Below are 13,989 nucleotides of genomic sequence, written 5' to 3' on the forward strand. Positions count from 1 at the left end.
TCTGAGTTTTCTAATGGGTCATTCCAAGTGTCTCTCTCTGGGTCACTAAAAGAGGCATGCGAATGGTGGCAGGTGAGTTTCATTCACGTCAGCTAATCAAAAGCACAGGCTCATGATTCAAGTTTCCAATGTCTAACCCTGGAAATGTTAATCAATTAAAGGTATCTCAAGACTTTTAATTAACCCACAAGCCAAGCCTGTTAAGCAAAGCTAAAGCCGTTGCCTGAAGGACTCCAGACAACCCTGTCTGAAACAGGGTGGGCTGAAGGGCTCTCCAACATACTTCACTGACATCAAGTTCAACAATGTTGCCTGAGTGCAGTTGACTTCCACTAATGTGCCAGTAAAGACATAAGTGCAAGCGTTAATGATGTATGCGCACACGCACATACATGTGCGCATGTGCACATGCACATACACAAACCTGTGCCAATTTCAATCCTAAGGTGAACTCTTTCTATTCAAAGCTCACAGCGGATGCAGAAACCACCTAGCCTCTCCCCAATAGAGCCACATTTTTATCTTAGTGCTCCAGATTGAGCTGGAGAAGAGAATCCCATGACCATAATTCTGTCTTCAGAGTTTAGAGCCAGCTCTTATGCCTATGGCTCTTCATTTTGCCACACTAACATACTTTAAAAATATATTATGTGCATTCTAGTGATCCATGTATATCAAATTTCTTCTTCTCTTCCATAAATTCCAAGAGGGCAAGAGCAGTTTCTCATCCAATCTTTGTATCCTCCCCCCACCCAGCACAAAGCACAGTGCTTTGAATATAATAATTTCTTGTTAAATTTCATTTGAAAACTCAATATAAATATGGAGGGAAAGGATAGCTTTAGTGATATGATGGTGGAGTTGAATTTAGTATTTAGGTGCCTCTTACAAACCTATAGATCTAGCCGCAGTCTCTCTCCTGGGCTCTGGTCCTATCATCACTAGCTGCTTAAAAGGTATTTCAAACTGAACATCCCAAATTCAACATGCTTAAAGCAGAACTCATCATTTTTCCTCCCAAATTCACCACTTTACTACAATACTGTAACAAGAGGATGTTCCTTTTTTATTCTCTTCCTATGGGCAGTCAAGTTCTAAAAACTATCTGCATGGATTCATATTCTTTACCCCAAAGCCCATTGATAACTCTCCACTGTCAACTAGCCTCTAAGTTATATGGGATGACCAGTTGGAACCATTAGAAATGACAGAAAATCATCAGAATGACATTGAGGAGGTATAAGACAAGCTGCAGCTAGATCTGGGGACCGAGGCATTCCTTTGTACTTTGGGGAGCCAAAGTCCTTTTCATCAGAATTCCATTTGGATTTGTAAAGGTGATTGCCTCCTACAGCCATCATTCACAGATGGAGTGGTCACAGGAGATTCACCATTTAAAAAATGAACACTGAGCCACATGATAAGCATAAATAAAGCCATTTGAGAAAGGAACAACAACAACAAAAAGATGGAGAGAGGAGGATCGATGCAAGCTAATTCTTGTCAGTTCTAATCAAGGGTAAGAGATCAATGCAATAACAAAAAAGGTGGTTTATCCAGATTCTTACTGAGCTGATTAATTTAGAGAATGGTAAAACAATGTCTAGAGTTTTACAACTGTATTCATCCTTTAAAAAAAATTTCCTTTTGGAAGATCCTTGTCCCATTGGGCATTTTCTTTCAATCGTTACATATTTATTTATTACCACTAGCCTGTCCCTATGGGTTTTCCTCTGCTTTTTTTTTTTTTAGGCTTACAAAGCACTTTCTATAGTTTTAAGTTTAATTACCACTCCTCCCACTTTAAAAACAAAACAAAACAAAACATGACTGCCACCTTCCAATAGCACCATAGCCGGCAGTGGAATTCTGTTTTATAACAATAAATATTGGCACACAAATCAAATCAACATGTGAGTCAAGCTTGGAAAGGTATGCTTCATTCTGTATCTATTGTCCACCACCTCTTTGTCAAAAGGCAACATCCTGATACTTTCAAAGGAGATCTCAAGAGAGAATCTTTCCCACCCCTACTCCCTTGACACGATATGAGCCAGTAATGAAAGCTCTGACTAAAGAACTGGGGTGGTGGGTGGGATTAATTTTTTCTTCTATGAACTTTACCTGTCAGAGCAAATGGGGGAGTCTGGTCTGACTGATTATTCCAAGCTGCCCTGAATGATCTAGTTTGGAAGCTGGTGTAGGAGGCATCAGGAAAAAAGCCTTAATATTTAAGTTAAATGTTCATGAAACCTGATCCTAAATGTTGCCAGAAATGTTTCTAATAATCCTCAGTTAAGTCTCAGTCTCTCTCTCTCTCTCTCTCTCTCTCTCTCTCTCTCTCTCTCTCTCTCTCTCTCTCTCTCTCTCTCTCTCTCTCTCTCTCTCATTTTAATGGCTTTAAATAATTTCTGTGAAAAGTAATGGTGATGATAGGGGTGGGTGGATAGACTGGCTTCCAAGGATCTGGAATGAAGAAAGAGTCAGAGAGAAAAGCCCTGGGTCTCCCATTCTTTGGCGCTATTTATTGGGCATGTGCTATGCTTTTGATGGTCCTTCTGCTACTGATAAAACAGATGGATGGTAAAAGAAGAAATAAAGCACTTCCATCCAGCCCCAGCCTCTTTTCCTCACGTGGCCCTATTCCGTGTTGTTTTTCTTTATTTATACACTGAATAGTAGGGGTGGCTGACTAGTGTGCTTTGCTGCAGGACAGTTAGCTGACTGCTGAGGTGCACTCAATATTGATGAAACTACCTTTAGAGAACATAAGGTGAATGAATACAAATGCCAATTTATAAAGGTACCTTTTAGCCACAGACTCGAAATTAAATTTCCAGCAAATCCTTTTAGAGAGGGTCAGTGTTCATTTTCTATAAAATGTGGCTCTCTGAATTCAATATAAAAGCTTCCCTTTATAAATCCCATTTATGACTTCCTTCCCTTCTCCTCTTTACCTCCCTCCTTCTGCCCCATCCCAAGCCCCCCTTAATTACAGAGAAGGGGGGTGGTGGTGGATTAGTCAGTGCACGCCTCCAGGGAGAGTTATACAAAGCCATCTCTGAAATTAAACTAAAGAAAAAAATGGCTGTAGACAGGCAGCTCGAGGAACGGGTGAGATTGATTGATTGATCTGAAATCACCAGATGAGTACTCTGGAATATCTGGGGGGATGACAGCAGCCACAACACAAAGGTCTCCTCAAAACAATGTACCAAACAACTCAGGCTGCTCCCCACCCCCCAAGCAAACAGCCCTGGCTTCTATTAATGCTACTCCTTAAAGGACGACAACAAAGAAGAGGAAGTATAAATCACTGATTATCAGCCCACAGGAATCAGCCTGCCAATTTCTGCAGGTGAGAGTCATTTTTCTTCTATTCAATTCGCTTGTCTGGGGAGATATACACTCCATCCCGCAGCAGCTCGCTGCTTTCCTCTCCAAGACACAGACTGCCTTCTTCATTCACTATTTTTAGTATTTGCTTTAGCCCTTGGAGGAGTCCCAATGAGCTTCTCTCGAAACCTTCATCTCTTGCATCCTCCACACATTTAAAGGAGGAAGGAAAAGAACATACAGGCAGAAATTTATGTTTTATTTTGCCAATTACATTGTTACATGAGTGGTTGTGGGAAGAGTTTGGGAAGCTAATCTGGGAACTGGGCCAGCCTTTAAAATCATGGACTTACGGAAGGGAATCACATCTATCTGACTGGCTGCTCTTCTTAGAAGGCAGGGGGATGGATGTCATGGCTTCAGTGATGTCCTGGGGACCTCTCGGATCTTTACAGGCCCATGTTCAATTTAGCTTGGTTTAATTCAACAAGCAATTATTAAGTACACTTAATTATTAAGTGACTACCATGTGCCAGATGCTTGGGATACAAAGACAGAAATGAAACCATCCCTGGCCTCAAGAAGCTTGCATTCTCCTTAAGATAACAATCTGACTGCTTTGTGCTTTTGCTCAGATTTCTGGGAAAAGGGTTCAATGTTCAGCACTTTGGCCCCCTATGCTTTTGGCTAAAACCTATTACCATATAGCTCAATTCTACCCACCACCAAGACCCCGGAGAAGTTCCATTTCTGCAAACCAGCCTTCTCACAGGGCCTTAAAGCTAAATGTGATGGGAAAAATTCCCTCTCTTATTGAAGGGTTCCCTGCTCCCATGGTTGGCACAGAGACTTAGACCCTGAGAACAAACTGTGGGAGGCCTGGATTTACCCAAACCTTTGAAGGGAAGAAGAACAGAAAGTTGCCACCAAGCAATACCATCAGAGGTTCCTGGAACCTCAGCCAAAAAGGGAGGGTTTGAAGTTTGAAGGGGAGAGTAAGCAGAGGACGGGGAATAATCATGAGGTAATTACTTACAAGGTTCGGATCTTGGGCATATGGTTGAAGCTGGTGACTGGGATGCGGCTGATGTTGTTGTTGTTGAGGGTACTGTGGAGACAGAAGAGGGGGAAAATATCACTAAGTGATCAATTGATCTCTATCGGTGTGCAGAGGATTATTTACATGACGCAACTTACAGATGGGACGATCACAAGAGCACCCATAAATCAGCAGCCTGTGATTATAAAGAGAGGCATGGACTGGAGCTGGGCTGTGACTGGAGAGAGTCAAACAACAGCTACTGGTGAAAGAAGAACTGGGAATGGCAAAGCCAGCTCTACATAGTCAATCTAGTATGGGTTGCCACTGGCCAACCAAAAATGCAGAGGAGGCAAGTCACATTTACTACCCAATAGGTGGACAAATCCTGCTTCCCTCTCAGCACTTTTGGTGTCTATCTGAACACCAGGGTACTCTTCAGGTCTTTTCCTCTCTAACGTGTGAAATGAATGAATCACTGATCTAAATAAAATGCCAACTCTTCCATGATTCCTTCCCTGATCCCCCTGATCATTAACAACTTTCTCCTTGGACCTCAAGGAACACTAGATACTCCAGCAGTTACAGAATGAAAACAACCCCCCCCTTCTCTCTCTCTCTCTCTTTCTTCCTTCCTCTCTCTCTCTGTCTCTCTCTGTCTCTGTCTCTCTCCCCCTTTCTTCCTTTATTTAAAGGCTGGATCTCCCTATCTTGCCCTGGCTAGAAATGCCATGCCACTTCTTCACAGAAGCTTTGACCTGCTCTATTTTTCTATCCAGGGTGGTTTCACCTTCCTTGGACAGACTGATGGCCCCCTGCTTCAGCCTCTTCATTAGTAGAGATTATAGGTGATTGACATCACACCTAGTAACAATAATAAGCTTTTAAAATTATCTTTCAAAGGAAGTGGTGGAAATGCCATTTGCTTCAGTTTCTCATCTGTTGTGTTGCTTGTCCTTCATTTTTGAAGATGACCAATGATATGATGAAGGTAATGTCCTGATTCAAGTGTAGGTTGGATTTAAGTGAGGCAGAGTTGCTCAAAATTATGAGTAAAATGAATCAGAAAAGGAAATGGCAAACCATTCCAGTAAATTAGCCAAAAAAAAAAAAATCCAGCAACCCAGAGATGGGGTCATGAAGAGTTGGAGATGACTGAAATGAATGAATGACAACATGGAAGTATAAAAGAGCTTGCAGGCACTATGGAAATAGTAGGGGATAAAGTTATGGGAATAGATAGCTAAAATACATAATGTTTTAGAATGATTATGCTAGAGATTACAGGATTATAGAATTTGGAGCTAGAAAGGAACTTGGAGGCTACTGAAGCCAATCTCTTTATTTTATAGAATTGAGGCTGAGGGAAGTTAGATGACTTGCCCAGAGTCACACAGGTAAGAGGTGTCTGAGGAAGAATTTGAACTCAGGTCTTAATCAACTCACTGGAGGGATATTCATTCTTATAAAGCCTGGGCCTAGATTGGATGAACCTCTTAGGACAAACCCTCAGCTTTCAACAGGTGATCTGTAATCCCGACTCTCACTTTCTAAAAGGGAAGATCCCAGCCAGTTTGTTCTGAGTCGAGGGAGCTGATTAATATTTTCTTCTATAAACAAACTGGCTGTGAGTTGCCTAGGGCAGACTGCCCTCATTTGTATTGTTCCTAATTACATCGATGACTCCTTGGCAGATTAGAAGCTGTAAAGTTCATCAAAGATTCCATGGGAAATGGAAATTAATAAAAGAGACAAAACCAAAAACCCTTTGAGGCACAGGGTCAAGTGAGGGAGAATTGGGTTGTTAGGATATGGGAAAGAGGAATCCATTTATGCCATACTTATCTAATTGATGTTGATTCATGGAGATGACAGCTCTTAGACTAATATCATCACCGCCCCTCCCCCCCCCACTTCCATATTGTTTAAGCCATAAAATGCAGAGGAATTTGAAAAATATGGATGTGGATGCAGTTTTTTGAAAGAACTTTTTCTTTGTTTACTTTCAGCAGTATTATTTACCATGTGGCCTTGGGGCAAAGATAACTTCCAGTATCAGTTTCCTGGCCAGAAAAAAAAGGTGGAAGGTGTTGGACTGGACGACCTCTAAGGTACCTTCCAACTTTAAAATTCTATTATGCTATATTGTCCTCTATAACTCTCCTGTTTACTAGGGACCCTGTTATCCCTTTTTAAACTGCTTCTCCCTCCTTGACCCAACTGAAAGCCCTTTTTTCCAGTAGTAGGGAAGGTCTTCTTCCTGAAAAATTCCCTTGGTTTGGCAAAGGAGAGCTATCTTGCCTTCTACACTCAGAGAATTCTTCTGAGTTCCTTGCAGAGAATTCCTTCTCCGACACCAGACTTGGCTCTATAACAAAGCCTATCATTTATGTCCCTACAGGCCAGGACTAAACTACAACTCCTGGCTAGAGTTTGCCAGTGACACTAACTGCTCCTTAGTTGAAGATTCTGGGGCAGAATGCTTGGGACATCGCTCTTTCTTAATCCTCAGCCATAGCAATTGTTTTGCTCAAGGGCTATAGGGCAGAGAAAAACCCTTCTTTTCTAGATACTAGGAGGAAAATGGAACAATGGTATAGTTTGAATGCCAAGAGACTGTCAAATGGCCTGGGATTCTCCATATGGAAGGTATCTATCCCTACTCAGACTGTTTTTCCCCATCCCACTGAAATATAACCAGAGCCACTTCTGTAACCAAGCTATTCTGTAATCCTCAGATAGGTTTACTTCCCTCTTCCACCTTCGCACTAAAGCAGGTTTCCAAAAGAAATGCTTTCTTGTTATTGTTGGATCCCAACCACCTGAGCCATCCTCAGACAGGAATCTGGTTGGCTATAAAAATAAGAGAAGTGGCAGTTTTGTGTTTCACATTTATTCAGCCAAAGTGGGATACTGAGTCCCAGGAGCTGGTAAAAAAGAGGTGGGTTCTGTATTTGGGAGAGCAAGATTTGAAAGCTACCCTGAGGCAGAACCTTAAGAATAATGATCTCTCAATAACTCCTACCTGTCTTTTCTACCTCTTTATTCATGCCACACACCTTACCTTACTCACTGCCCTCTATTTCTCAAACCCTTTCAACACATGGTTTAGAAATACCAAGTCACATAGCTTGAGTCTAATTTTGTAACTACTTTAGGGGGATTGATCAAAGGAGTTCCCTAATTTTCCTAGGTTCTATGAAATTAGTCAGGGAAGTTCCTTGATTCTATGATTTGGAGTTGTCCGATCAACTTGATGAATTAACCTGGAGGTCAGTTTTTGTGTAGGGATTTGATCAAAGGCTTCTCTGATTGCTGTGCTGTCCCCCTCCATCATCCCCTATATATATTTAGTCCCATGGAAAGAGAGAGAGGGAGAGAGAGGGTGACAGACAGACAGAGCCAGAGAGAGACACAAAGAGAGAGATAGAGGCAAAGAGACAGAGATAGAGAAAGAGAGACACAGAGACAGAGACAAGACAGAGACAGAAAGACAGAGAAAGAGACAGACAGAGACAGAGAGAGACACAAAGAGACAGAGACAAGACAGAGACAGAAAGACAGAGAAGGAGACAGACAGACAGAGACAGAGACAAGACAGAGACAGAAAGACCGAGAGAGACAGACAGACAGAGACAGAGACAGAGACAAGACAGAGACAGAAAGACAGAGAAGGAGACAGACAGACAGAGACAGAGACAAGACAGAGACAGAAAGACCGAGAGAGACAGACAGACAGAGACAGAGACAGAGACAAGACAGAGACAGAAAGACCGAGAGAGACAGACAGACAGAGACAGAGACAGAGACAAGACAGAGACAGAAAGACCGAGAGAGACAGACAGACAGAGACAAAGAGACAGAGACAGAAAGAGAGACAGAGAGACAGAGAGAGAGAATGTGTAGGTTTATAAGGCTTCTAAGAAAGGTTAGGAGGTACTCCAATTCCCCATGAGGAATATACTCTCTCTTTATCTAGGCTTCACAGTCTCGCTCTTCCTTTAAGATGCAGCCCTGGCACCATCTTCTGCATTAGCCTTTCTTGACCCTAGTCTCTAGCCCCATTCTAATACTTGCCCCTCTTCCCTCCAAACCATTTTTTTTGTTTATTAACTACTTTGTATTGAGTATCCCCAAAGTCTTAATGCACCTTTAAGATTTAATGACTCCAGAAGTATTCATGCCATAAACTTAAAAACCAAATCACTTCAAAATATCATTATTTCACTTTCCTTTACATATAGTTTTGAATAACAAAATTTTCACTTAAGTTTTAATAAGACAGATCACCTTGTCATTATGCATTGTGTGTGAGTTTCTAAGTGACACCTTCTCAAACCAGTGGACTTGTCAAGGAGGTTTCCTAGCTTGGCCACTTCAGTCACCTGATCTATCTCCATTAGTCTTTTTCTTATGGTATCTTGTATATATATTAAAGCCTTGTTCTTCTTCAGGCTAAGATTATAAATGCAATCCTTTTGGGCACTGAGCAGCAGCTGATGAATGTTTTTACAAAGTCTGAGAATTGACTAAAATCAATATTTTAAAATTTTAAAATAGCTTTCAAAGTTTTGTGCTTTATAAGTTTGGAGCATTTATATTTCTTAAAAATTTTTTTCTTAATCCTTATTTTCTCTTTTAGAATGAAAAAGAAATATCAGTTTCAAGGCAGAAGAGTGAGTGGTAAAGGGTAAGTCAATTGGGATAAAGTGACTTGCCCAGGGTCACATAGCTAGGAAGTATCTGAGGCCAAATTTGAACCCAGGAACTCCCATCTCCAGGCCTGATTTTCTATTCATTGAGCTACCTAGCTGCCCTAGCATTTATATTTTTGAAGCTACAAAAGTTGAACTAAGACTTTTAGGACATCCTGTGTGTATATATATATATATATATATATATATATATATATATATGTATATATATATATACATATATATTTGTGTGTGTATATACACATATACAAAGATATATAATACATACATTTATATATGTATGTATATATACAGATGCATATATGTATCTATATTTATTTCTCCCATTAGAATGTATTTATTCTCTATTCTTTTATTTCCATCACCTATATAGTAATCTCTGGTACATGGCAGATACTTAAATGCTTCTCTATCAGTTAATTAATGTGAATCCTGGCTTTGCCACTTAGCAGTTGCATAAGCCAGAACAGGTTGTTTAACCTCTCTAGGTTTCAGTTTCTTCATCTATAAAATGAAGAAGTTGCCATCCTTGACTTCTTTTTTGACCTAAAACCATTAACTTTTAAGTAACTACTAAGTATGGGTTCCCAAGCAGAAGAGTGGTAAAGGCTGGGCAATGGGGATTAGGTGACTTGCCCAGGATCCCACAGCTAGGAATTGACTGAGGTCACATTTGAACCATGACCTCCTGTCTCCAGGCTTGGCTCTCTATTCACTGAGCCACCTGGCTGCCTCTATGTGACTTCTAATATTCTCTCTAGCTCTAAATAGTATTAGCTTCCCCACCAGTTAGGAAATTTCACCAAGATAGATGGCGATGCTCTTTCTCTTCTTTTTTTAGCCTACAGTCCATTCCAACGTCTACGCACAATCGATGAAGGTGGAGGTGTCTCATCGGATGCCTTGCCTAATAAATGTTTGTTGTGCTCAATCAAATTGACTGCCTACCAGCTGCTTACTAGAATGGCTTCTTTAGCTCATAAATGCAGAGACTTGCGGGCCCTTTAACTAACAGGGACCTTCTCCTCACAGCTCCCACCTCCACCTCTGGTCTTCCCTCCTTCCATTTACAGTGACATCATTCACCAAACAACCCGGGGAGATCTTCAGTAAATGGCCAGGCCCTAATTTGACTGCATGTATGGTACAATTAAGCACCAGGCATCAACTGTAACTGTAGCAGACAGCAGCACTGCACAAATGACTTATTAATGTATTATTATACTGATATTTAAATGTGAGCTATAATGAGAGCTATAAAGCATTTACGATAATAGCAATTATTCCAGGACCAAAATGGCTAAACACTGTATTCAGACTTTCATGATTTGGCACCTGGGCCTGCTCAACCCAGAGCCACCAGCATTTTGAGGTGGGGGGCTTATGGAGAGGGGCCATGGTTAACCTCTGAAGTGCTGATCGCTCTAGCAGAAGTCACTTTTGTTTCTTATTCATCATGGCACCGTGAAAATGCCCCCTTTGAGAATCTCCACACGTGTTGGAGATTGTGCCTTTTAGAGAGTGGTTAAAGGAATCAGGGATATTTAGTGGGGAGAAGAAAATACTGAGGCTATCTTCAATCATCTGAATAACTGTTATAAGGAAGAGGGATTCGACCCATCTGCTTGGTCCTACAGGGTGGGGGCAATGGGTAGGAGCAACAAAATGGCAGATCTAGGCTTGGGAGAACTCCAAGTGTGGAAGTTCTCTTTACTAATCTAGGTATAGTCTAACGAGTTGCAAGAGCGACAAAGCAGTTCAATGACTAGCCCTTTGGTCAGTTAGTTGTCAAGAGGCAAGACTTGAACTCAGGTCTTTCTGATAACAAAGCTTCTCCTGAATCCACTCTGCCCTGTTGGTTTGGCAAAAATTTCTTTACGAACCCAATGGAATTGCTCGTTGGCTATGGGGTAGGGGGAGAGGAGGGGAAGGAAAGAACATGAATCATATAACCATGGAAAAAATATTCTAAATTAAATAAAATTTTCAAATCTAAAAATTTTTTTTAAATTTTAGAATTAACTACTTTGTAGACTACTTTGGGAAGGAGGGAGGGAGCTCCTCCTCACTGATCTTGTAGAGGGGATTTCTGTTTCAACATGTTGTATGTAAGTGAGTTAATAACCAGTTAAGAGAATTTAGAAATCCCTTCTGAATTCTAGTGTCTAGGATTTTATGGATAAACAGGAGACATGTCCCACCTCCTATTAGCCTCTTTCACTTGTCCCTCACTACTCCCCACCCTCTAGCCCACATGGGTTGCAGCCTTCATTCATTCACACTGCTAGCTGCTCAGAGATGGAGAGGTTAATGCTGAGTAGCTCTGCCTGCCTACTCTTACAGTGTATCCAGTGATGTATTAAGTGTTACCAATTGGCAATGTAAAATTATGAACTTCTTTTTATCATTATCATTATTGTTGTTAAACATTTTTTTAAATATTCTGGTTCCAGCATTTTTTATTTATTTTGTACAATTTTATCTTATTTGTGTTGATGTTCTTGGTTTGTAAAAAAATTATTTAATTTAAAAACCATATTCATTTTTTAAATTCTTACCTTCTGTCTTAATATCAGTTCTAAGTTAGAAACATGGCAAGGGCTAGGCAAATCAGGGTTATATGACTTGCTCAGAGTCCCATAGGAAGAGTCTGAGGCCAGATTTGAACTCAGGTCCTCCCAGCTCCAGGTCTAGCACTCTATCCACTGTGCTAACTAGCTGCCCTGATGTCTTTGGTTTTTATATCACATCTCTCCTTTATCTAGGGAGCCATTTCATGTGATAGAGACTGAAAAAGAGGAAATTAATAATAACTGATAATGATAATAATAATAATAATGTCTGGAACTTATATAGTGCTTTAAGGTTTTCAAAGTGGTTTACATACATTTTCTCATTTGATCTTCATAATAGCCTTTTGAGGCAGGTGAAATTATTATCCCCATTTTACTGCTGAGAAAAATGAGGTTAAGAGAACCAGGTGACATAGCTAGTATATGTTTGAAGTAAGGTGTGAATTTGGATTTTCCTGACTCCAAGTGTAGTTCCTCACTGGACTACTCCACGATTCAGTGACTCTAAATTTTAAAAAAATCAAATAGTTCAGCTGAAATAATTTTGGATGTACATGCAATCTCCCACACCAATGATCTCCCACCACTTGAATGAAAGCAGGAACATGTATTTTCTCAACTCTTCTCTAAGGTTTGTCAAAACATATTCATTTTTTGCTTCTCTCCACTAAATATGAATCCAAAGCCATGAAAGGATTAACTTTTTCCCTAGTATACAATTAACTAATGGAGTGACTTGGGGCACCGGAAAATATTTGACTCATTAACAATAATTGAGGATAATCAAAGACACTACAGCATAGCAGGAAAGTTATTGGCCTGGGAATCAAGAGTCACTAGTTCTAGTCTTGGTTTTGCCACCAATTAATATTGTGATTTTGAGTAGGTCACTTTAACTCGTCAATTCAATTAAATAAGCATTAAGCACCTACTGTGCTCTGAGGACTAGGTTAGTCAATGAGGAAACAGTCAGTTTTCTCATTTTCTAGCTATATGACAAGGAGGCATTAACTGGATGCCATCTCTAGTTTTAGAATTCTTGAATTCTGTGATACCTTCTTAATATGTATGTACATATATGTAAATAAGTATATATATGTGAATATATGTATGTGTGTTCTAAGAAGTTTTTTTCTTCCTTTGAAAAACTCACCAGAAATATCAGCTGAAAATAAAAGGAACCTTCAGGAATGATCAGAGGGAGTCACAGTGGCCAAAGAGATTAAACAACTTCCACTGGGATAAACAACAAAATGATTTAAGGTGACAGGGACAAGATATTAGGTTTACTAGTCTAAGGCGCATCTTCAACAATACTTTGTGAACCTGTGTATAAGACATGATTCCTGATGGGAAAGAATACATAGGTCAATGCTGCCAAAGAATTAGGAAAGTTTGATTTTCATTTAAAGTTCATTTTCTCTTCTTCCCTCCTTCCTCCTCTTCCTTCCTCCCCTTGTTTCATCTTCTTTCTCTCCTTTCCTTCCTCCTTCTATTTCATATTCCTTTCCTTTCTCCTTTCTTTTCCTTTTTTCCTTCCTCCCCCTTTCCCTCCATCTTTTCATTCCTTCTCCTCCTCTCCCTCTTTTGGTCTCTCTTTGTCCCTACCTCCTTTTCTCTGCAGCTACTCATCAACATACTTTCTTCTCCTAAAAAAAAAAAAAGAAAGATAGCAAAGAAACCTGCCTATTCTGATTGCTATTCATGGAGACCAGACCATGGAGTAGCTATAAGGATTTGTAGTAAATACAGAGATGCCTTCATGCTGCCAGGTAAGGTTATGCACAGAGGTCCATTGTTGGAGCTAGGGTTTGGAGGAGGCTAAGGATGTCAGAGGCAGAGCACTGATTGTGAACATAGTTATGAGGCTGGGGAAGAGAGTGAACTGAGGGAAAAGGCTGGAATCAAATAGTCTACCATCTCTGCCCCTGCCTACCCTCCCCTTACTAGAAATTGATTGGGCTGAATATGTATCATATGGAGCTCTTGGTGTTTTTGGCTACTGGTAGATGCTTTGAAGAGGAGATTTGGATCCTGCAACTAACAAGCTGATTGCTCTCTCAGCATGTGAATGGCAGTCACACTTCAAGAGTCTTGACTTTACTTTTTTCCCCATCTCAGCTTCTAGATCCCTTTTGCTGACTGCCAGGAGCTCATTTGCCTAGTTCGGTAGCTGTTCCCTAACCTTGCTCAGGATAGACATCTTTGATCGGGAGGATCTAGGCCTGGCTGGAGCAGCCTCGGTGCTGGCAGCCTTAACAAGGCTGACATTTCCCTCTGTCTCCTCTGATTAGGCCACTGCTTTATCATTGTGTGCTTTCCTGGC

General features: G+C 40.6%; 1 protein-coding gene across 3 annotated transcripts in view; it reads right to left on the reverse strand.

The window, feature by feature from the left end:
* Positions 1-13,989, reverse strand: part of SLIT3 (slit guidance ligand 3) — an 821,799-nt gene that overhangs the window by 189,955 nt on the left and 617,855 nt on the right. For all 3 annotated transcript variants that reach the window (XM_001380272.4, XM_056811560.1, XM_007473987.3), the window contains one exon: positions 4,373-4,444. In XM_001380272.4, coding sequence (XP_001380309.1) covers positions 4,373-4,444 — 72 coding nt within the window. The remainder of the gene's footprint in view (positions 1-4,372; positions 4,445-13,989) is intronic.

Source organism: Monodelphis domestica, chromosome 1, assembly GCF_027887165.1.
Source record: "Monodelphis domestica isolate mMonDom1 chromosome 1, mMonDom1.pri, whole genome shotgun sequence".
Classification (NCBI taxonomy): domain Eukaryota; kingdom Metazoa; phylum Chordata; class Mammalia; order Didelphimorphia; family Didelphidae; genus Monodelphis; species Monodelphis domestica.